This window comes from Prenolepis imparis, unplaced genomic scaffold (genome assembly GCF_030444845.1).
Source record: "Prenolepis imparis isolate NDT839.2.m4 unplaced genomic scaffold, iyPreImpa1.0 SCAF_9, whole genome shotgun sequence".
In the NCBI taxonomy this organism is placed as follows: Eukaryota; Metazoa; Arthropoda; class Insecta; order Hymenoptera; family Formicidae; genus Prenolepis; species Prenolepis imparis.
The window spans coordinates 6,106,893-6,130,652 of NW_028141167.1; the positions used below are offsets into that span (position 1 = coordinate 6,106,893).

The following is a 23,760-nucleotide window of genomic DNA, read 5'->3' on the forward strand; positions in this document are numbered from 1 at the left end:
CGCCTAATATCTGCGTCTAATTCTTATTTAGATTTTTTATACTTGATTTTATATTTATATATCAGAGCTTTTTCAATTTATTATTTTTTATTAAATAAAAATTTTCGTTTTATTATAAATTCCCTCCTTTGTTAATCTCGGCGAAAAATATATATAGTTATCAGGACTTTTAGATTTATGTTTTTCATCCAGAAATATCGCTATTATACAATTAATAAACGCGAATTAATTAATAAACTTATCTGTAACAGATTTATTTAGTTAACACATTTTAGTATGTCTCATAGAATTTACACAAAAAAAAAGTTTGGCTGCTGATGCAGCAGTCTTAAGACAAATTTTTATATGTAATATATAGCATTTTTCGCTAATAAACAAAGCTTTAACTAATGATAAACATTTTCCATCAGTTTCACAAACGGCAGTCTCGAATATTTTATATATTATTCTGTTTGATATAATGAACAATGTCCGGTATTGGACAATCTTCCTCATCTAACTCAATAATATTTGGTGCACATTTTATTTTGTATCATAAATGTGCTATACTTAAAAAAAAAAATTATGATTCCTCGAATATATATTTCATGCCTTTGTTATCGCCACAACTAGGAAAGTTGATCGGCACAAGAGGCAAATTTCGATCGAGTCCTACTTTCATTACGAATTGCATTCCAGGTCCTAGTAATTGAGGATATATAGCAGTACTTCTCGCTTCCCATAACCAGTATCCTGAAAAGTATATTAAGATTTTAAAAAATTAAAATCGTTAAATAGATAGTAAACCTAGATTTATCCTATTTGTATGGTATACATTTATGTAACAGATACAATTTTTACCTAAATTGTCGGTGTAGAAACGAAGAATAATATAGCCCTTATTCGGTACGACAAAAGTATCTTTTTGCACCGGATTTACAAGATTTCGGTGCATTCTTCTATTACGGTCCAAGGCTATAATTTCATCTTTGGTAATAGACCGTTCAAAACTCTCTTGGCTTACGATACTGGCATTATATCCGTGTAGATGAAACGTATGAGATATATCGCCTCCGAAGCCTGGGAAAATACGATCTCTATATATGATTGATTTTAATCTAAGGAATTTTTAGTTTAACAACATAAATAGAAACAGTTTATATATCATTCTTGAAGGAGATCGAGATTGGAGATTGAGAAAAAGCGGAATGTTTTAATTATCTCGTAGTCGTAGAGAAAATTACCTTCATCTATTAATACAATCTCGATTGTTTTCTGCGATGAAACTTGAATCATTTGCAGACACTCGCAAAACAACGGCGTGTCGGCGCAATTGCTAGAACGTTTATCAAGGGTGCAAATCGAATCCTTCGGGATGTTTTCCGGTTGCGATAATATCGGGGATGAAGGATACTTGAAAGACATGCCGTTAATTTGCGCTATCTTCCTCACGTCTTTCTCTAAGCCTGAAATTTTCCGTCATATGTGATAATGATGAAAATGTTATATTTTTTTCTAGAAGATAAAATATAAACCAAGGCATTTCTGTCGCTGTGTGTACAACACGATTATTTATATTTATTAATATTTTTTAATTTTATCTCTTTTTTCGTACTTAATAATAATATTAATTAATCGAGCTAGGAAACTGTCACATTATTAAACAAGCAATTTTATCTTTAAAAAAGTATAAAATACAAATATTTCCTTACTCAAATAAGCTGGATAGTGCTTCGATACGTAAAAATTGTAAGACATGTCTGTCATCTCGTCCGTAAAGAATGAAAAGGCATTCATGTCGAAAGGCACATAGATCGTTTCGTCCGCTTTTTCTTTCAATTGCAATAATTTTGTACTCTTCAGATCCAATGAACAAATTATATTTTTCGATATCCTATGACAATGATGACCACTTTCAATGATCTTAAGCGCTTGTTCATCGATGAGGTTGTCAGCAGTGTCATCTTTGATCGCATACGAATCCAAACTGGTAAAATCTTCGTAAAAAATATATCCCTCGTGATGCAAATTACGACAATCTCCAAGACCTTGAATATCCAAGACATACTTGCCGATCGCCTGTTCTGCCATTAGAATACAATCGAGTCTTTCGCCTGAAAAGAAATTTAATGCCATATAATTTATACACTGTACATAGTTCTTCGCGCTTTATTTTATATATGATATAAAATTGATTTTCTCTTAATGTGAGTATTTCATTAAACATAATCAATTACCAGCTTATTCTATCAAAACACAATGAATCTTAAAGAACGATCCCCTGAAAATCAAAGGAGCAATATTAACGACGATAGTAACATTTAACGCTATAATTTTTATTGAACAAAAGTGTACAAATTTCAACGAATATAATAAAATTTTTATAAAATATATATCTAGATAATTACGAAGATTTTTTTGAGAGAAAAAAACGCTGAATTTTGCATTGACATACATTGAATTTGTTTAAGTTGCGCTAGAAGAACACGATTGGACATAAAGACTGCTATTGAGTTTGCACATTTTATAATTCTCTTGAATTCTCTTTTGGATCGTAAATTACTTAATTATTTCATTAAAATTACTTGACTTAATTTAATTTTTGATTTCTTTTATATGTACTATTGTAACCCGACAATATTGAATATTATAAATTATTAGAGTTCAAACATCTGAGGAAATAAGTAATCGATTTATATTCATACGAATAACTTTTTAAACAGACGACACATAATGGTCTTAACACGCTGCATAATCTACAAGAATAATTTCTCGCATTCTACCGACGAATTTGTCTTAAAAAAACGCGCTCCTCTCCTTTCATCTTATGGTATGAGATCATGGCGATATCCTGTTATCGTTTCAACCAACAATGAATTAACTATATGACAAACGTCAATATTCATAGTTCATCAACGCTCAAGATTTTAATTGTTACCACCGTTATTAATGTTAATTTTAATTTTAATTATAAGTACTGAGGAAGACTGCGTACAGTCGTAACGTATACCCCCAATTTGTTGTAAGAATTTCAATAAACATAACTTTTTAATAACTATTAACTTGCTCGTTTAGTTGGCCCATTACATTATTATCAATTGTTATATCAATATACGAGCGTACTATCCAATCCTTTCTTTTTTGTTAATATATTATAAATTGTTGAAATGAGTTATAAAAACCAGGAAACAGCCCATGGTCAAGTTTCTTAAGAACTTGATCAAGAGCGAGAGATCGGATAATTAGCGAGAAAGTACCGAGTCAGTGCAAAATGTAAAACTAAGAATCAGAGCATGATATGTGATTAGTCAGAGTCATTGCACGCTTTTTTTTAAATTGAAGATTATATAAAGTGCAACAGTATCGGTCGTTTCGGAAAGTCAGTCTATAATGGAATATATCTGAAAATTTTGAAGTATATAAGTAAGATTCTCTATATTATTTTTACTAAAATATATTTTGTGAAAAAAACGCAAGTTTTCTATATGGGTGCGTAAGTTTCAATCCTTTGAGCGGAGAATCCTTTAAAAGCCCTATCGTATTAAATACGGACATAACAGTACATTCACGTTTAAATGTCTACAACTTACTCACTATTAATCTCTGACGGATTTCAACCAATAGGTGCCACATGAGCACTCTTATTTTTCTTTCGTGCAAATATTTAATGGGAACACGTTGAACAATTCATTGGGATTTAGTATTTTGAATAATGAAATGGCGATATATATACAGATATTATTAAGGGAAATACACGTTTAACTCGCTAGTGTTAATAATTCACTTCGGTATTTAGATGTAAGATCGATAAAAGTGTTTATCGCAATAAAATTGTATTATGGACAGATAGATAATTATTGTAATCACCGCTTTAATCATATCCTCGATTCAATTTTTGTGGACACTTATTAAATCTAGGGAAGAGCAACTGCATTTGTTTTATCTATATCGACACAATATTGCATCATGGCGGTGATTACAAATAAAAAATATCGCATATTGATTCGCATTCATTGCCACATGTGATATTCATTCACATCTCATTGTCATCAGGATTTTTCTCAAAAATTGAAGAAACACGAGAGATGGTTGTTTTTTCGTTAATTATTCTGAAATGATCTGCATTCTTTTTTGGATTATTGTTGCGTTAAAAATGAAATTCAAGTTAATTCAATTCAAGCCAAATGTCTAATTGAAAACAGAAATAAGTACATTAATGCATTATTTAATACTGATAGTTTTTTAATGAAGTTTACACATTTTATTTACAAAAATGTGAATGAAAAAAATGGAGATTGTATATGTACTTAACTTGTACTTAACTTATTAGAAAGTTGTTTAGTTTCAAAGGACAACCAATCTATTTAATAAATCAACATATTCTCGCTCAAATACTAACGAAAAAAAATTATAAAATCTTGATCATCGATTCAGTCTTTAGAATTATCCATTTTCGATTAATAATCACGACAGTGTGATTATCAAGATCAAAGGCATTCGCATTTACACATTTGTCACATTTCTTTGTGTGAATTTAAGACATGTAATATTTTAAATAATTTAAATTATATCGCTACTTTCTCTTCTCCCTCTTTCTAGTTAAAAATTAAAGGTCGTACAAACGAAGATACGTGAAAGCGGGAACGGGAAATATATGGATAATTATTTCATCGCGACTCTATTTGTAACATACGGTCGATTTCTTTCCTTTACCACCGAAGCCTACTCTAGCAAGAGCGAATTTCGCAACAAAGATAATTCGACGTCGACAGCAATGCTGATAGAGCTACGAACGAAGCGTTATAAGAATGCGAGGACGACAATGATAACTTATCGCGGGATGTCTTCCGTGTCGATGGTTTTTTCATCACCATAATCGGCTCATTAGCGACGCGTTTGCGCGTAAACGCCGATCTCCGCCTCGAAGAGGATCTGATTGATCCTGAGCTTGGCGACTGATCTTGAGTACGAGTCGGGGATCTCGGCGAGCTGGACGGCGATACTCTCGCCGAACTTGGCAAACTCCTCCTTCGTCTTTCTCCGTCCCTTCTCATCCGTTTCGCCGACGACCTCGAGCTTCGACCTCTGTTCGACTTCGTCGAGATCGACCGGCGAACTGTCTTGGCTCGGCAAGGAGCAACTGTATAATTCCATCGCCTTTAGACTGGACGACGAGGACTCCTCGGCGTCCTCGCTCAGCGAAGCATTGAAGGAACCGGTACCGGAGCCGTTTGTCTCTTCATTGCAGTCCATGAATGTTATGCTTTCAGGATCGATGTCGCTCACAATGTATTCTTCTTGTAGTTTCGATTCCTCCTCGACTTTCTGCGAAAAGGGGATGGATCAGGCTGGATCAGGAATTTTATCGCGCTCTGACAATAGCGACAGAAAGAATTTACGCTCTCTTGTCATTATTTTAGCAACAATTAAAATTACGAACATTTGAAATTCAATTAATATCGCGTTCGCACGATTTTTATTCTAATATAATCTCGTACGTTAATCTTCGAGGACTGCTGTGTTGAAAACTTTCACGCGCATTAATTCTTTTCCTCGCGTATAAAATGTGGGAGTTGCTATTACGGTAATTATGGTAATTAGTATAGCAGAAAACATTTATAAAAATCGTAATTGTCTTCTTGAGAAAATGACTTCCAAATATCAAATGGAAAAATTATTCGAGATCCATCATCTTCATGTTGTCGAGATGTTGGCGCATAAAAATGTTGCGCCTTATCATTATTGTTCTTCCATGTATGCGACGAAATTAATAACAGCAATACCGGAATTATCACAGAGTGGATCGAGTCGGATATAAGCAAAAATCGACTCAAACTTCCACTGGGAAGCGAACAATCACAATATGTCGCCACGAGTCAATAAAGCATTTATCTCGATCGGCGACACGTTATTTTTTAATGCAAATTATAATCGTTATATCTTATTAGTTGAATGAAAAATTCTACACGTCAAAGATCGTCATATACGATATTTGTAAAAATCAAAAATAAAAAAAAAATTACACCTATTATTAGAAGAGATTTAAATCAACTAGCGATTAATCGAGAAAAAATTGAGAATTATTATGGGAATCATAAAAATTCCTAAAAAATAATATATAATTGTTGTATGTATATATTCTCTCTCTTTCTCTCTTTCTTTTTTTTAACAGAATGCAATTGAATATATGTATATATCGTGATTCTCAAACGGACGCAAAATCAAGGAGAATGACTCTATAACAATACTGACTAGTTTCATCAATCATCGCGATAATTATCGATGAAATCCTAAAAAAAAGAATCGCAGATCATGAATGATACTCTTCTCTTCCTCGTACCTTCTTCCGCTTGCTGTATCTACGCGTGCCGAATTGTAGAAACTGCATCGCTTTGAAGGCGAACCACTTGGAGACGTATACATCATCCGGACCTGTCGCGGTGTCGCGACTGTTCTGAATTTTGTGCACCTCTCGGGAGTACTGGCACTTGAGATTGGTGATCTTCTTTTCGACCTCGAGGGTGTTGCAGCGGAGGATCTCGGCGAGTTCCTGGATGGCTCGTTTGCGCTTTGTGCGGTCCCGATAGCCCCGGGCGTTCCAGTCCCAGAGGACCCGGCGTTGCTGATACTCGCGGAGCAGCTCCAGAGTCTTGTCGCGGGTCCACTCCATACCGACGCGGGTGCCGCTAGATGCGCCTAGATCTTCCCAAAGACTCGTCCCGTGACTGTACATGTAAGATATACGCGTTTCTGATGAGCGTTCCGCAGCGTTTTCGGCGCGCGAAAACACGCGCGCGCGCGCGCGAGGAGCGAGGTGGCGACCGGGTCGTTGTCTACTGTCTTCGCTGATAAATTGCAGGGAATCAACACGACGAAAGCCGCAGCCGCGAAACGAGCAAACGTTTTAATGATTTTTGCGCGAGGCTCACGCGCGCGCTTGGTCACCTTGCTTTCTTTATTTCTCTTTACGGAAACCCCGGCGAGAACACGAAGACGACCGAGTCTGCGCGAATCTCGTCATCTGTACCTATTGCCTCGACGCGATTCAGGATTCAGCATCTACATCGCTCTTATACAAGCGTGGTGTTATAGAGAGAAAGAGAGAAAGAGGATGAGAAAGGGGTAAAGGGAGAGGAAATCTCCCTCTCTCCCTGTTACCGATGCTACTGATGCCCCGCCATACCCTTCTCGTCTCTTGTTCGACCTCCTGGGATCTTTCTTTGTTTGCTCCGTTAAATCTTAAAGCGTGAACATCGTCGCACTAGGAGTCGTGTTAAAAGTTAAATAATTAATCTAACACCTTCGAATTACGTTTTATCTCATCATTTTTCATTATCTCCACCCTTCTAATTGATCATGAATGAAATTAATACCTACGCGTAAACAATTATAATTTTAAATATTAAAAATCTATTTTTTTTCTGCACGTAAACAATACTTTCTTCTTTCGTTTTCCATTATACTATTCGATTATTTTTTTCGGTGCAGTCGTGTGGAGTCTGTGCGAGAGATTGATCGCAATCAACAACATGCACGTATATATGCATATACGAAGATGTGTGCGCTCGATTTCGAATTGATGTATTTTTTTCCTGCTTCTCTTCTTTTTTCTCATTTACATTACATGATGCTCTACCTCTCGCGTTAATTGCTAGTCTATCGTATATACATATACTGTGTTCCTAAAAATCTTCGCAATTTTTGTTAAAATCGATAAGATTTGATGTGAGCAATTGTATTACTTGATTTATAGAATGCATTTTATATCGCACGATGCTGTCTTATGCTATTTATTTATTCGTATAATAGTTCTAATTTATTGTGAAATAGACATGTTTTATATTTTGAATTGTAGCGCGAAAAATTATTTATTAGCACGTGCAATATATGCAATATACGTGCGTTAACTCAATAGCTAGGCTTGCTAATTAAACATTACGATAGTTTTATAAATTAAGTAAGTTGAGATATAAAATTTAATCGCTCGTATTGTCATATCTAAAATTTATGAAATTTAAGCGCGATGCAGTTTTGGTACAATTAATAAAGAAACGAAGATCATTCTTATACCGACTTAAAACTATATTTTATGGAGAGTGTTCGGATGTCGGATGTGACGTCGAAAAAACAGGATGTGAAACCTACCTGGGAATAAAACGACATGCGTTCCCGTCATCGATTGTACAGGATTGCCATCAGTAGCCGATACTCGGAGCGAGTGTCCATGGGCGGATAGTAAAACGGGACAGTTGTGAACATTGGCGTTAATGAGACGTAATAAATAGGAAAATCCATGTTTGACTCGTATAAATACTTCTCGTGCCTGTAAAAAATTCCAAATACATTTCAAAATGTAAATCCTTTTCCACATCGTCGTGTATTTTTATTTTATAATCAGAACTATTATATCAAACGTGGAGATAACATACATATTTTACAATTATTTTTAAATTATTATTCCGAATTCAAATGAACGATTTTTTTATAATAATGATAATGGTGAAGATACCTGTCCATTTACGAGGAGCTCATACGGTGTAGGTGGATTCAGGAGTGTTTGTTGTGTCAGTGGAGTTGATGACCTTGATGACAGTACAAGTATCCTTTCCGGACTGGCGTTGTCACGTGGTCCTCGAACTGTCAATGACCCGAAGGCTCCGTCGCCCTGTTGCAAGACTAATGATCCCCTCCCCCATCCTCAATTTTATTTCTCTCACTGATGACTTTTGAACTACGACGCGACTATTTAGCGCTGTAGAATTCTACATAGGTCTCAATAAAGAACATGCGGCGGATTCTTCGGATTTAAGCGAAAATCACGAAGGTTCTTTTGCGAAGAGAGAATGAAATATCGTGGAGATTGGACTGGACCACTCGCCATATCGCCTCGATTGGATCTCTGACCTCCACCGTTTTTGTTCTGCCGAATAGAACGCAATTCTTCCCGCGAGACCATTTCGAATAAGTCACGATACTTTAGTGCGAATAAATAACTAATGTACTTAAGAATATAAAAAATTGTACACGCGACTTATATTTGTAATAAAGAAACGGTGAGAAGAGAAACGTCGGTTCTCTTGCTCTTTCGAGTCCACGGACTTTATTGATCTTGTTATTCTTGATGCGAGCGCCGTATAGAACGACGTTCTACGGTGTAGACCGGAGTCAAAATTGAGAGCGAGTCGATTTTAATTCAAAATTACAGCTGAGTTTGCGCAGAATTTTCCTTTTCAATTTGCTCTTTTGCTAATATAAATCACGTAGCGATTTTATGGATAACGTGTGATCGCATTTACAAATAAATATATAAAGAATTATAATAAAATCTCTACATTTACATACCTGAATGAGCGTGGTAGAAGTATGTTCCTGTGCTCTCAGGATTTATTTTATAACGAAAACCGTTGAAGGGAAAAATCGGGCATTGCGTTATCATAGGCACACCATCCATGTAATTAATATTCTTTTGTCGAATTCCATGCCAATGGAAAGTTAACTCGTCACTTCTTAATTTGTTATACACAACAACCTCTATTGTGTCACCAAGACAAACCTATATATCATACAAATATATATCATTTTAAAGAAATTTTCTTTCGCACAAGTTATACATATGTTTTCTATCTACTAATTGATTATCAATGTTGATTGAAGTGTTGCCATAAAAACAATATAATAAGTATATAATAATTAATAGATATAATTATAATATAATAAATTATTTTAAAAAAATATACACTATATAAATATATATATCAAAAATTAGACACAGAGACTTTGTCAATATTTGTAAAAAAAAAAAAAATGTTTGCATAATGCAAGAAAATATTTACTTGTATTGCTGGTCCCGGACTTCTTCCATTAATTGTCAAAAAGCTCTTTGTCGCGATGACATTTGTACACGTGGAAATCTCATCTGTCTCCTCGATTTTGTTTTCGCAAAAACTGCTATAATTATATTAAAAATGTATTAGATATGTTGTGTTGTTGCTGACATAGTTGCTCGTATTTCTAATATTTGTCTTTTTTATACAAAATATAACTATATGAAATATTTTCAAAAATATTTATTTAATTTTGCTGTAAATCTGTTAATATTTTTTACTTTTATTAGATATATAAAAATTTCGAAATTAATTCTTTACAATATAATTTTTATAAAATTTTGTGCCTGATACACTATTTACATTAATATCTTATACATTTCTACATTAATATCAGATAAAATAAGAAAAAACATGATATATATAATTATTAGAATGAGAGAGAGAAGTACGTAGAAGAAAAATCTAATTACGTTATTATTATAAAATTATATATAACAAGATAATAAAAATTTTTGATAGATATATAATAGTTTTTTTCGTTATAAAATTAATAAACAAACATGTTCAGATAATTTAAATTTAATTTTTTATATAAATTTAAATTTGATTTTCAATTTTATATCTATGTTGATAAAAAAGCAAAATGGATTTGATTGAAGGAAATGTAATTCGATAATCAATTTGTTATAAAGTATAATTATAAAGAAAACCATGTAATTGCCATGCTCGCGTTAAAAGCATCGTGAAGATTAACAGGATGCTATCATCTGAACCTAGTATAGGAGTATATAATTTATATGTATATGTACGTATCAAAGTGGTAGTGCATCTTTGCGTGATATCGGAACCTGTTGTACATCAAAGTGCAGAATGTATTTAACGGACCGTAAATATTCACCGTTAGATTCACGTTGCATTCCAATTCGCGAATAAAAGTGAAGAAATATTCGCTATTATTGCGAGAAACGCGTTCTGCAAAAATTTACAGAATTACATATACTCGAATCTTATTAATTCAAAACTTTCTGAGATGCTCCGGTTTCTTGATTTCGTTTTACATCGCCTGTTTTTTCACGCTATTATAAGTGTGTTATAAACTTTTCCTAATTGTAAATCATCCTCTGGATGTCCCTGAACATCTTTTGGACATGTGTGCTGTTAGGGTTATAAATTCCTTCTTTGCGTATAGCATATACATATATATATGTATATATAGCATCATTAAATATTTGCTGATTTAAAAATAAGATAAATTAAATAAATCTTATTAATAAAAATAAATATATATATTTTGTAATGCTCTCACCTTATTGCGCTGTGCGATTCTGTGACGAAGAACTGATAAACGCATGTCTTTTTTGAAAATGTTTCGTCGGAACAAGGACGCACACATTCATGAGAATAACCGTCATCTAGTTTTTGAAAATAAGAAAATTGGTTAGTTTCATTAAGCGAATTATCGCGTTCATATTAAATTATTAAATAAAAATAAAAATCTCATTGATCGATATACATTGTTAATTAATAACATTAATTATTAACTTCATTAAGTTAAGCGCCTCATCTCGCGTAAGAATAAAATAACCAGTAAAGTTTTTTTTTCGAAGATACACTCCACTTTTACAGAACACAAATCAGCGAATTAATATTCGTTGTGGTAAAAGGTTTCACTCACCGAATCCAAAACACAAAATCGAAATCGAAGAAAAAAGAAATATTAAAACTGTCGAATAGCGAAGACACGACATGACGGCCCAGAATATCTGGGTTGATATCAAGCACGTATATGTACATAGGTTTGAACGGTCTTGCGCGGATCTAAGCCGACAACCGGCCGACCGATTCAGGAAGTGAACGTTTTGCGAACAGCTCGCCGCGAGATTGTAAGAGTGGGTGAAAAAAAGGCCTAGTCTCTCTTAAAGTATTACACTTCGAGGAAATGCTATATCTATGTTTTTCTCTTTATCACAAGATACATTTGTTGTTTAACACTCACATAAATGCAGTTTCATTACTTTTATATATATACATATATGTATATATAAAATCGAAAAAACATTAGTGGGACCACAATAAAAAAATGAAAAATTATATATATATATATATATATATATATATATATAATTGAAAAAAAAACATTCGTGGGACAATAAAAAAATTAAAAAAATTTTTTTTCAGAGAAAACAAATTTACATTTACATATATATATACACAGAGTTAAATAAGCTGTCTTTAAATAATATTCCTACATTTTATCGATACGATTTATATATATATATATATATATAGTTATAAATATATTTTAAAGAGAATTTCTTATTCGAAAAAAATATTAATGTTCATTGTCTTTACATTGTTTATGTGTTTAATAAAAGATTGGTTTTGTAACATTGTAAACTGCATAATGGTACTCCAGTTTTTGAACATGAATATCTTTTTGGATTTCCACATTGATTTATGCTGCAAAAGATTTGTTTCGGTGGAATTTTTCTGTAATAAAATTTACAGAAAATATACTGTTGCTTATATCTACATTAAATATTATTGAAAAGCTCTGTAATAATAAATAATAATTCTATTATACTTACTCCTTGGTGGGACAAAGTGGAAAATCTTCCCCAGGTGGTAGAGATATAGAACTTCCTTCAATTGTTAAACGATATGTCACTAGTGGTACTTGTCGCTTAGATAATCTGCCCTTACTGATAATTTTGGATGCTTTAGATTCCTGTTTTTTTAATAATCTTTCCATTGTCTTTTTCTGCAAAAGTAATTTCAAATATAAAAGTAATTTTAAAATGTTTATTAATTTATCGAAATTAAGACTATCGGTTTAATAAAAAAAACTTTGTTATAAACAGTACCTTATCTTTTTCTCGTTTTTCATCAGCGAGTTGTTTTCGCTTTATAGATTTCAAAGCAGCCTTCTGTATAGCTTCCGCAGTCATGACTTTTTCCTTGTAACCAGTGGGTAATGACATCAGTTCGACACCTGAATTTGGCTCAGTGTCAGTTTTTCTCTCAAACATTGCTCTCTGTCGAGCTGTCATAAGTTTGGGATCCTTTGGTTTAATTTTTTTCAATTCATCGTCAACCTGAAATAAAATGTCTTTATTACCTTTTACAGTTATCAATCTGTTTGATCAAACTCTACAAACAGAAATAGTATGTTTCACATGTAGTAACTTTTATATATATATATATATATATATATATATATATCTCGATACAGAGAGAATATTTAAAGAATTAGAATATATACCTCTTCGAGTTTACCAGACTCGATAGCATCAAGCCATCTTTCTTCTTCGCTGCTAGTTCCACTATCTTTACCTTTGCTGCTTTTTGGAATTTTCTTTTTTGTAGTTGCTTTTGGAGAAGATGTAGTATTCATTACAGCTGTACTTATACATGTTTTCAATATTTTTTCACGTTTATCCAAACTAGAAAATAAATCATTGTACATATGTAAAATGTTTAAGAATTCTTGAGTTTTTTTTAATCTAGACATATTGTTCTAAATTATTAAAAAATTTTTCTATTTACTTAATATATCTTGAAAGCAAAACGCAATACATAATTTTAATATAGGTTATAAAAAAAATCAACAAAATTATAGAGAAATATAATACACATACCTCCTTTCCGCATCTTCCTTTTTCATTTTTATCCTGAAACTTTTCTTCCGATCAGTATCGGCTGTGATGTCAACAAAAACGTCGTTGTCATGCATGAGCTTTTTCTTTTTATGCTTTTTGTGTTTATGTTTCTTATGTCTCTTTTGCGGTAGAACATCACTTGTATCTGCTAAATATTTAATCAACAAGAATTGGAAAAATCTATCACATATCATTGAGATATAATGTAAAAATTAATATGGATAGAGAATCATACCTAAATTCATTTCTTCTTCGGTACTTATATCTCTCGATTTACCCATTAGATCAAAAGGAGTAGGTAAGTAATTTACCTAAAAAATAATACACCCGAGATTGAAACTGTGCAAAGATAAACATGCAAAACATTTGCATGTTCTTTATTTTAATATTTTTATTAATTCTTACTTCATTTTATTCTGCTTCCAAAAGTTAACGCATGAATAAAGAGATCAGATTAGGTTAGGTTGTTTGAACTAAAATCAGTCACGTGACAACACTAGAAACAATGGCCGCGCGTTCAGCAGAAAAAACAGATTTGCAACTATTGTAAAATTCGTGAATCTGATTGGTGTATGTTCTTAAATTCAGTTAATATGAAGAAAACACACCAATCAGATTCACGAATTTTACAACAGTTGCAAAGCTGCTTTTTCCGCTGAACGTGGCCAAAATCACATGACAACACTTTCACGATTTTAGTTCACTCATAACCAGTGTTGCCAATTTCAGTAGTTCAAAAGTGAAAAATTTCGCTCTGATTTCGCCAATCACGCATTGGTTTCCATAACGAAATTGTTCACTTTTCAAGTTTTCACTTATAGAAAAGAAAAGCTAAAGAAAAGTTACATGATCGCTGTTGCACAACACGGGACGGGAGAGAGAGCAGAGAGCGTGTGTCGATGTGCGCGGCGCGTTCGACTTTGAATCGACTTTGTGGCTGCACGTCACGACGTCGGAATTCGGTGCGCGGAGTGGGGAGTGGTAGTGGGGGAATGCGCGCGGCGGTGCGCACCCCCCCTTCTTCGTCTTCGCCCCACTCCTTCCCCCACTCCCCCCCGTCATCACGTGTTGCGCGACTGCGCGACCTGAAATTGGCGACACTGCTCACTGCTCACTGCTCATAATAATCCGCGTAGCGGCGCTGAAACTAGTGAGGTTTTTTAATTTCTAACCTTTTTATTTCGCAAAAAATCGTTTGTTCATAAACTGACGTTTTTTTATTATAAATAAAAGATACATATCTTAGTATCTAATTAATTAAAAATGGGTAAGGAAAATGAATCGGATGGTACGAAAAAAAGGAGAAAGTCTGTGAACGCAAGCGGTGGAACATCTGTGAAAGACGGAGACATGTACAAGGTATAAAAATGCCGAAAATTATAATTGTTTGTTAATTATAATTAAAACCCAAAAAGTATAACGAAATATTTTTTTACTCTCTCTTTTATGAATTACACATAACTTATATCTTATCTCAGATAATAATAAATTACGAAGAAAAGGAAGCTAACGAGAGATTGCCTGAAGATGATTCCGAATGCTTTTTAGCAACCTGCGACAATATTCGAGCAGCAATGGCTAAAATTGTTAAATTTAAATCCAGTGGAGATCCAAATGTTTGTAACGAAGCCTGCACAATAATGATTATTATTTATTGTTGAGCTTTCGGTAAATTTAATAAGACAAATGTTTTAGGTGAAAGATGAGATTCGTGAATTACAAATTCAAACATCTCTGGCGTTTGTAGAATTGAAGAAGCTAAATCGAATGGAAAAATTTCGAACGAAATGTGCACGCGATTCTCTTGTAGCTGCAAAAAGCAGTGTAGACAGTAGACATTTACATTTACAGAATCTGTTGTATGAAGTGATGCATTTGAAGAAGGAAGTTGTCAAGTGTCTCCAGTTTAAATCCAAGGATGAATTGATAGAACTTGTTTCAGAAGAGGAATTTTATAAAGAAGCTCCAGAAAGCGTTTCACGATCTGAAATAACAAAAAATAATCCTCATCAATTGAGACTAGCTCGTTTGGAGTGGGAATTGACGCAAAGAAAACAATTGGCAGCATTGTGTGATGAACTGACAGAGAGCAAAAAGGCAGTAGCAGCCAGTATCGAGACAAAACAGACACGCTTAGATAACCTAGCACCGCAACTGCGTTCTATATTGGAGGCCAGCAAACCATTGCAAGAGAGCCTCGGATTACCATTAGATAAAATTCGTCAGGAGCATCAAAAAGCTTCGTTACTCGCATCCCCACTTTATGTATTGTATGCAAAGGGATCTGCCTATAGGGATGCTTATGATAATACATTACTGGTCAAAGTAGAAGGTGATGAAGATGAAGCAAAACGTGCAAACAATCAGGAAAGTTTGCAAGAGTCTGATTCTGATCCTGAGAATCAATCAGAAAAAGATATTGTAGAGGAAATCCCTGTGCATAAGAAGAGACATCATAGATTATCTCGGGAAGCTAGGCTGGAAGAAAAGCGATCAAAGTTGCTGCAACGACACCCATTGCATGTAAAAATCATTATCGTATTAAAAAGTGAGTGAATAAACATATTTATAGCCTATGAAAATTAGCTCAAAATGCAATTAAAGTCTAGTTCGATTTTAACATTTGCACTTATATTCTAACGTAAGAAAGTGTAAAAATAAATAAAACTAAATTAAATTTTGAATATTTATAAAAATTTTAATTTAAATTTCATTTTGTGTAAAATTAACTTTTCAGATGAAACAAAGTTGACTCTTTGCTTCTATTACATGATCCATTTAAAAGTTATTACAGTGGAGTCAAAACTCGAAACGGAAGACTTAGGAGGTATTAGTGCTGGGTATGTAAAATTAGTTAAATATTACTTAAAAATTACTTAAACTTTTTTTAATCTGATATATTGAATTATATAAATTTGTAATATGTAATTATGAAATATATAATTATTGGATATATGTATAATTATGAAAATTATACTTTTTCCTTTTTAATTATTTGAGACAATTCTTTCAAGTTGTATTCAATTAATAGAGACATGCTGGTATCAGAATCGATTCTTCGTGAACTATATCCGCGAGACTCAGGATTGGGGAGTCCGAATCCCGCTAATCAATATCAATTATCACGGCTTAATTTGGGCTCATTTTCATCTTTGGGATTAGGCATCCCCTACAGATGGGCACAAAGAATGGCTGGTTTGCACTTTGTTTCCTCTGATATGAATGAACAACAACAAAAGGTAGATATAATTGAAATGTTAAAAATAATTGATTTAAAGTAAAGTTAATTTTTCGGTTTTTACATTCGTTAGAGTAAAATATAAAAAAAAAAAAATTTTTAATAATTGCTTTTGTTGTTCATTGATCAGATCAGCATATCTAATTAAAATTTAATTTTATTTACAGCTTACGAGTCAAGAATTGGCACAAGATTCTGTTGAGAGTGTGTTGAAAGAAATCAAGCGGCGTGTAAAAGCGCGGCTAGATTTATGTATGGAGATACGACATTTGGAATCTGGTAATCTATCAATCTTCATCAGCACAACGGACCCAGTGCCCCAGAAAATCTCAACATCATTGCACCGATTCACGACCATGACCTGGAAGAGTTACTCGAATTATATCGCCTCGCCAGCATTTTGCCAACGGAGATTAGTATCGTCCGTAGATATGTTCTACGAAGCTGTACTTCGACGTGGCAGTAGTATGACTTTTATTATTTGATTATTATTTATTTACTATTTTACTATTTACTACGAATATAAGTTATTATTTCTAGACATTGAGATTTAAAATGTTTTTTAGGTGAACTTGTGGCGAGAATCGCTATCAAGCCGGATTATCCGAAGATAGCACCAGTATTTAGTGTAAGCATCAGCCCAATGGTACAGGCATCCCCCGATATCATCAGAGATATCGAGAGAGAGATCAACGTGATGTGGACAAAGTCTCCGACGTTGACGGCGCAGATACAACGGCTGAGAGCGTGTTTCGACATCTATCTAGAAACTGAGAGTATGGCGCCAAAGGAAAAGATATTTTTCCATCCTGTGAAAGGGCGGACTCGCGCTCGACCGTACAAATATTTGTCGCTCGGAGGAGGAATATTTATTCACCGTTGAATAAATTATTTGTAAATATATTATATTCTTTCATTTTCTATTAATTTCTAGTACTTACAAAGATTATAAACTTTTTATTCTTTTTTATTATTTAAATTCTTGAAGGAATTTATTAAAAATTTTGATTTTAAAATATGTGGACATTAAGTCATATTTTTTAAATAAATCTTTTAAAAAATGTTGATATTTTTTTTATTAGAAATATATTCTATTTATACAGAAATAGACGTAAGTGGTCGTGCAGTTGGAGTCTTAGAAACAGTTAAGAGATAAGTGCGCAAGGTGTTTCTCAGCTGTTTATTTTCAAAAGACAGCTTATCGCATTCTTTCTTCATTAAGATATTGTCAGCTTTAATGTAATTAAACTGTTTCCAAAACTTTTCCAATTTAACGAATGGCTCTGATATCTGCACAAATAATCGTACTATTTAATCTTATTTCAATTGGATATATATTTTTCTTTTATTATATGCAATACTCACGCAACTCGAGAAAGTTCTTCTAGATTCTGCATCGCGTAAAGTATATTTCTGAACAGTCAGTGAAAACGGTTCCAAACTCGAACACATTCTCAGCAATGAAATTAATGCCGAACCCTTTTCTGAAATTCTCTTCAATTCCTATAAATTAAACAATCTTAAAAATCCATATTGGTTAGATAAAAAATTCAAATTTTGATATATTTTTATATATACATGTATATAACTCATCACATACAATATAATTTCTTAAATTTAATTAGAAGTAGTTAAATAAAAATTAGATTGAATTATTATCGAAGCTTAATACTTTTAGAACGCTGGTGCTAATAATAGTCAATTTTTTCAGCTGAGTGGCATCCAACATTTGAGTCATGGAAAACTCTTGTCTCAAGCTTTCAATTTTCTTTTTCATTTGCACAATCTGATCCTTGTATTCCGTTATACTATACTCTCGCTTCTGCGATAACATGTGTGTGTCCTGTTTCAAATTCTTAATCGTGTCTTGCAACTGTATCTGTAACTTTGGATATTGCGCTACACTCGCATGATGAGCATCATCCTGTTCTTTCAAGTACTCGTACTGCTTTCTTTTATCTCCTGTATTGTTCTCGTACTCAATTATCATTTCATTAAGCTGTCGCCACAATTCCTCAACTTCATTAGAAGCGTATTGCATCAAGCGTGACAAAGAGTCTTCCTTCTAAAATATTTTTTTAATTGAAAAAGCATTATATTAATATCTACCATATATCGACAATGTAATGATGATCTGTACCAAGTACACAATGCTGTATATGTTAGTGGCGTTTTGTATTTTTGTTTGCGTCAATTTGCTCCCTATTTCTTTATCTTGCCCAAAAATTATATTCTGCAGTTGATCGCCTAGCTGCTCTAAATCCCTTCGCACTCTATTTAATTCATTTATCTCGTAGGTAGCGATATGATTGCGTTCGTGTGTGAAGGATTTATGCAGATGCATACATTTCTGCTTATATGTTCCTATGTAATATCAATAATTATCAATGTCTTTCTTCAAATACTCAAATTTAATTAGGATATTATTCTCAAATTATGTAACTTAAAATTAAATTAGGATATTATTCTCAAATTATATAATTTAAAATTAAAATATTTAATTGTACATGCTTATATTTTGCATACAACTTATACAATAAATTACCAATTATTCGATCAATTATTTGAATATGAGCCTCTTGTAATCGTCTGTGATCCATGTCAGTTATCTCTAGTTCGTTATATAAATGTCGTATCATGAAATCTTTCGTCTTCATCATGCGATCAAAATTTTTCCAAAGATACTCCACATTTTCATGAAGTTCCTTACACTTTATTCGGCGTAAAATGAATCGCCATTGTTCGTTAATCTTTGCGGTGTTCAATCGCGCGAACGCTTCTTCGCGTTTCAGCTTATTCTACATTTAACAAATTGATTTATTACAAAATCGCATTATGTTATTTATTTCAATTGCATGTTTAATATACCTTAGTGAACGCCGCAATCAATTGTTGCTTACGTCGTTTGCTTTCTAACTCTAATTCAGCTCGATGTTGCAAGTAGCGAGCTCGTTCTTCATCGCTCATGCGAGCTAATTTACTTCCTTTCCCCTTTTTCTTCGGCATTTTACAATGAATTTAAAGTTTACACTTTTAAATAATTAATATTTAAATAGTTTATTCTTAACAAGATACAAAACTTTCCGGAGGAATAACGATAATAAGACTGTTAGCGTCAGTCAGATAAAACACCTGTTTGATCAATAATGATCGAGTTCTACTTGATACAAGATATTACGTCGCTTATATAATACATCATAAAAATTGTATTTGATTTGAAACAAAGTCATTTCCACTGGATTATAATTATAAACTATAAAATTTAAATTTCAACAGGCTAATAAAAGTCAAAATTATATATATATATATATAGCCCATTGAATTTTAAATGTTTACTTTATATTGAGAGCGTTATTAATTTCTTAATTGTTACTATAAAAATTCTATTCGAAAATTTTAATCATTTTTTATAAAATATTATAAAAATATTTTCACACATATATATGCGCGTGGTATTGAAGACAATCTGTATATGTTTCAACATGATTAGATATAAAATATCACTCTATAATATAATGCGTTTGAAACAAAAAATATTTATACATATTCTTTTATACATCAAGTGAAAATGTATTCTGCAATTTCTATAAAATAGTGATATTATTTTATAAATGTTTTATAAAATATGAATATCACATTATTTTCGAGACAATTTTATTCGAGAAATAATTAGAAAGACTATTTGAGAATTAAAAAAAAAATTCGAGAAAAGATGTGCATATACAATATTTGTATATGCAATAAAATATATTTGTCTATGCAATTAAATATGTTTTTACTAAAATTGCAGCAAGACGTCAGAATAAACTATCGTGTCTTAATTGAAGCTCGCATGTAGTCTCGTATTCTTCACGAAGATATAATATAGTTGCCCTGCAACTATGTTATAGTAAATATATAATATTTCTATAAGCTCTTTGTATTATTCTATTTGGTGGAAGACTTAAATGCAAGTCGGATAATATATAAATGCATTGACTTTTGAAGCTCTCAATGGCGAAATGTGTCAGATATTTTTTTGCAATGTCATAGCCCTGTTATCGATATTTTCCATGGAAAGTGGTCGCTCATTCGTCGTCGGTATAAAGCTTTGAGTACGTCTGAACCTTTCGTTTCCTCTTAAAGGACGTGTCACGATTTCCGTTTCTAGTAGAATTTGAGCCTCTTCGGCGCGATTCACTTTTCCGTGTGCGACACGCAATTCAGCATCCAAATGCTCCCTTTCCATTTCCAGTTGCTGAAGTCGCAATTCAGCATCTAAAAATAATAATTATGAAATAAAAACAAAATCTTAAAATATTATAAAAATATAAACAAAATAAAAGTAAAAATTAAATTAAAAATGTATAAAATAAAAACTAAATACATTAAAGACTGAGATTAAACTTTAAAAAATTTAAATTAATATATAGCTTAATGAAGTTTTTACATATTCCTTGTCTCTCTCTCTCTCTCTCTCTCTCTCTCTCTCTCTCTCTCTCTCTCTCTCTCTCTCTCTCTCTCTCTCTCTCTCTCTCTCTCTCTCTCTCTCTCTCTCTCTCTCTCTCTCTCTCTCTCTGATACACACAAACTTCATTAAGCTATACATTAACAAGAAATAGTAAAAAATATTTAATTTAAATAAAATATTTAAAAAATATTAAAAAATATTTAATTATATTATGTGAAACAATTAAATATTTTATATAAACTAGATCTTATACCATGTAACTGCTGCTCGTTTTTCTGTTGCATTTGTTCAAACTCCAATCTTTTCATCTTCTCCATCTCCAACAATTCTTGCTGTTCCTGCTGCAGCTTTTCTAATTGCTCTCTTTTCTCCCATTCTTCGCGTAATACCCTTGCTTGCAAATTTCGTACTGTAATATATAACATATATTTAAATTATACAATTTTACAAAAACACACATATATTGTGATATAAATTAAATACACAATATTCTTACCTATTTCTTCGTCGCGTAGAGCCTGTTTTTCTTCTTGTAGCAGCAGCTCTAGTTTCTGTTTAACATCTTCCAATTGTTGAACTTTGGCACTTTCCTCTTTTGACAAAGCTTCTAATTTCCGAGCTTGTATTTCAGCAGCAATCCTAGCTTGTCTCTCGTGCTGAAGTTCCAGCTTGGTCTCTTCTTTTTCTTGTTTAGTAGCCTAATAGCAATAACAAAACGTTTAGAAATAAATTCTTTTTAAAACTATTAGTATTTTTTTATTTATTTTTCTGCAATTTTACTTGTCGCAAAGATCTTCTTTGATTGGCCAAACTCCTTTGATAGCCGATTTTTTCTCCTGAATGCTGAATAGCCGTTTGCAATGCTGCAAGCCATTGCAGCCTGCCTTTGTGATCCTCTGCCATTAGCTCTATACATCTGTGTTCAGGTGTGCTCAGAAGGAATCTTCTATCAGGCTTCCCATTGTTTGCTACAGAGTCAGCCCAACAGTTAGCATTCAACAATATTAATCCAGATGGTTCTTTTTGGTGTGGATCCTTATAATATGTTAATTCGCCAGGCCGCAGTACAAACCAGAAGTACCGCAGTGTTGGCAGTAGAAAACCTTTTTTCATCAAATAACCCTGTGCAGTGAAAATAATTATAATAGTAAAAAATAATCTGAATATATGTAATATAAAAAATTCTTTTATAAAGTAATTTTCTTAATTTATTTGAAATTTTAACCAACCTTTTTCACTACATTCTCCACGTAAATTTGATACAGATCATCAATAGCTTCTGTTAATGCCACAGTGTCCAAAGTATTGCCACCACTATATTTAGATTCAAGAACTGCCAGGAATGTGGAAAACCTTCTCGAAAAATTTTTCATGAAGAAATTGTGTTCTTTGTATTTTTATTATTGATTAAATAGGTGAAACATTACTTAAACATTCTGATAGCTGCTGATAGAGCAGAAAAATCCATAGCATCCCATTGTAAACCCAAGGACATTGCCAGATGAGAAGCAATTCGTGCTACTTCGTCGCCATGCATTGTTACCTATAATACAAATATAATGTTTAATATCTAACAGTGAAATGTATTTGTTTACAATGGAATAAATCACCAACCAGATAAGAATCTGTTGCATTTGGATCTGTTTCAGCTAGCAGACAGTAAATTCTAAACAACTGGTAAACACTGTGATTTTCAAAGACTGGATGGGATCTCTCCAGATAGTTCTTTTTACAGACCAGCCAACAGATTTCATCTATTCCTTCCTCTAGTCTTTTCAACGTGTGTATAGAGGTAGCATCAGTTACAGAAGAGAATACCTGAAGCATTTAACAATTATTAAATTAAATGCAGTAAAGATAAAGCTAATGCTTTAAACCAAAGCTAGAAGAGAAAAAAATATAAAATGACTTGAAAAAATAAACCAAAAACATTTATTCTCTAAAATATTATATTTCTAAAAATAATCTTTTGACGATTTTCTTTTTCTGTTACAGAATGTCTTACCTCTTTCTGCAAATAATACATAAACTGATCAAATGTCAAGCTCTGCGTACTCCGATAATGCTCTACACCTTTCTCCACACCATATAAATCCATCAACGTACCGATATTGGCTGTCAACACCTGTGGACAGATCATCAGATCGTGAGAGGATATAGCTGATATAAAAATAGTCTATATAAGATCTGACAGGAATCGTCAAGATGTGCCCCGAGTTGGAAATTCTTTCGGCAAATTCTCTTCTAAAAATTTTACCTTCAACTTCGACTTGGCCACTGTGTTGACATCATCGGTCTGCAGCGCGTGAAACGCATGCCAAATACTATTGCTGAGGTTCTTGAACAGGTGGGCCATCGCGCTTGCCCGACTTTGACAGTCAGCCAACAGGTGTTTTTCTCTATCCTTCTATCGCGCCCCTATGCACCTCAATTATTCGTGAGCGCATATCTCATTATTCTCTCTCTCTCACTCTCTCTCTCTCTCTCTCTCTCTCTCTCTCTCTAAATGCGAATCATCTGGTTTTCCCTTCCTCACGTTTTTCACAAAATACCAATTCTCTTCCTTGATAGAATCCTTACTGTAATCTCACGTTCTCGTGCTAAAAA

General features: G+C 32.9%; 5 protein-coding genes across 5 annotated transcripts; 1 reads left to right on the forward strand and 4 right to left on the reverse strand.

Annotated features, from left to right (window-relative positions):
* Window positions 1–225: 225 nt before the first annotated feature.
* LOC145940930 (multicopper oxidase 3-like) lies at window positions 226–13,746 on the reverse strand. Its single transcript, XM_083046592.1, has 14 exons — window positions 13,701–13,746; window positions 13,445–13,610; window positions 13,069–13,249; window positions 12,671–12,901; window positions 12,395–12,449; window positions 11,113–11,218; window positions 9,813–9,927; window positions 9,322–9,532; window positions 8,489–8,655; window positions 8,125–8,302; window positions 1,692–2,093; window positions 1,224–1,445; window positions 841–1,059; window positions 226–732 (listed from the first exon to the last, which is right to left on the reverse strand). The coding sequence occupies exons 1-14, from the start codon at window positions 13,744–13,746 to the stop codon at window positions 563–565; spliced, it is 2,469 nt and encodes an 822-aa protein (XP_082902718.1). The 3' UTR covers window positions 226–562.
* LOC145940318 (uncharacterized) lies at window positions 3,837–8,118 on the reverse strand. The gene is made up of 2 exons (XM_083045275.1): window positions 6,320–8,118; window positions 3,837–5,304 (listed from the first exon to the last, which is right to left on the reverse strand). The coding sequence occupies exons 1-2, from the start codon at window positions 6,710–6,712 to the stop codon at window positions 4,864–4,866; spliced, it is 834 nt and encodes a 277-aa protein (XP_082901401.1). The 5' UTR covers window positions 6,713–8,118; the 3' UTR covers window positions 3,837–4,863.
* Window positions 13,747–14,176: 430 nt separating the features above from the next.
* Window positions 14,177–17,606, forward strand: Thoc5 (THO complex subunit 5). The gene is made up of 7 exons (XM_083045259.1): window positions 14,177–14,824; window positions 14,944–15,081; window positions 15,161–16,013; window positions 16,203–16,305; window positions 16,497–16,704; window positions 16,871–17,168; window positions 17,270–17,606. Exons 1-7 carry the CDS (start codon window positions 14,729–14,731, stop codon window positions 17,584–17,586), a joined length of 2,013 nt encoding a protein of 670 aa, XP_082901385.1. The 5' UTR covers window positions 14,177–14,728; the 3' UTR covers window positions 17,587–17,606.
* A 192-nt stretch (window positions 17,607–17,798) lies between these two features.
* Window positions 17,799–19,709, reverse strand: LOC145940931 (dynein regulatory complex subunit 2). The gene is made up of 6 exons (XM_083046593.1): window positions 19,572–19,709; window positions 19,249–19,501; window positions 18,844–19,067; window positions 18,376–18,768; window positions 18,069–18,206; window positions 17,799–17,993 (listed from the first exon to the last, which is right to left on the reverse strand). The coding sequence occupies exons 1-6, from the start codon at window positions 19,707–19,709 to the stop codon at window positions 17,799–17,801; spliced, it is 1,341 nt and encodes a 446-aa protein (XP_082902719.1).
* A 35-nt stretch (window positions 19,710–19,744) lies between these two features.
* LOC145940312 (differentially expressed in FDCP 6 homolog) lies at window positions 19,745–23,751 on the reverse strand. Its single transcript, XM_083045260.1, has 9 exons — window positions 23,411–23,751; window positions 23,159–23,278; window positions 22,768–22,971; window positions 22,581–22,696; window positions 22,383–22,506; window positions 21,934–22,275; window positions 21,650–21,851; window positions 21,407–21,562; window positions 19,745–20,960 (listed from the first exon to the last, which is right to left on the reverse strand). The coding sequence occupies exons 1-9, from the start codon at window positions 23,507–23,509 to the stop codon at window positions 20,710–20,712; spliced, it is 1,614 nt and encodes a 537-aa protein (XP_082901386.1). The 5' UTR covers window positions 23,510–23,751; the 3' UTR covers window positions 19,745–20,709.
* Window positions 23,752–23,760: the final 9 nt, after the last annotated feature.

What these genes read in the sequence shown, in the direction of transcription:
- LOC145940318 (XM_083045275.1), bottom strand. Translation starts at nt 6,712, where the DNA reads ATGTACAGTCACGGGACGAGTCTTTGGGAAGATCTAGGCGCATCTAGC. An exon ending in GATACAGCAAGCGGAAGAAG is followed by an intron (nt 5,305 to 6,319) that starts GTACGAGGAAGA and finishes CCCTTTTCGCAG; the next exon opens with AAAGTCGAGGAGGAATCGAA.
- LOC145940930 (XM_083046592.1), bottom strand. Translation starts at nt 13,746, where the DNA reads ATGGGTAAATCGAGAGATATAAGTACCGAAGAAGAAATGAATTTAG. An exon ending in CCACTTTGTCCCACCAAGGA is followed by an intron (nt 11,219 to 12,394) that starts GTAAGTATAATA and finishes TTCAAAAACTAG; the next exon opens with ATGACGGTTATTCTCATGAA. An exon ending in AGCTCCTCGTAAATGGACAG is followed by an intron (nt 8,303 to 8,488) that starts GTATCTTCACCA and finishes AATTTTTTACAG; the next exon opens with GCACGAGAAGTATTTATACG.
- LOC145940931 (XM_083046593.1), bottom strand. Translation starts at nt 19,709, where the DNA reads ATGCCGAAGAAAAAGGGGAAAGGAAGTAAATTAGCTCGCATGAGCGAT. An exon ending in AATAATTGATCGAATAATTG is followed by an intron (nt 19,068 to 19,248) that starts GTAATTTATTGT and finishes GATATTACATAG; the next exon opens with GAACATATAAGCAGAAATGT. An exon ending in TTAGCACCAGCGTTCTAAAA is followed by an intron (nt 18,207 to 18,375) that starts GTATTAAGCTTC and finishes TTTAATTTATAG; the next exon opens with GAATTGAAGAGAATTTCAGA.
- Thoc5 (XM_083045259.1), top strand. Translation starts at nt 14,729, where the DNA reads ATGGGTAAGGAAAATGAATCGGATGGTACGAAAAAAAGGAGAAAGTCT. An exon ending in AATCCAGTGGAGATCCAAAT is followed by an intron (nt 15,082 to 15,160) that starts GTTTGTAACGAA and finishes CAAATGTTTTAG; the next exon opens with GTGAAAGATGAGATTCGTGA. An exon ending in AATCATTATCGTATTAAAAA is followed by an intron (nt 16,014 to 16,202) that starts GTGAGTGAATAA and finishes TTAACTTTTCAG; the next exon opens with ATGAAACAAAGTTGACTCTT.
- LOC145940312 (XM_083045260.1), bottom strand. Translation starts at nt 23,509, where the DNA reads ATGGCCCACCTGTTCAAGAACCTCAGCAATAGTATTTGGCATGCGTTT. An exon ending in TGGCCAAGTCGAAGTTGAAG is followed by an intron (nt 23,279 to 23,410) that starts GTAAAATTTTTA and finishes ATCTGTCCACAG; the next exon opens with GTGTTGACAGCCAATATCGG. An exon ending in TGGAGAATGTAGTGAAAAAG is followed by an intron (nt 22,276 to 22,382) that starts GTTGGTTAAAAT and finishes TTCACTGCACAG; the next exon opens with GGTTATTTGATGAAAAAAGG.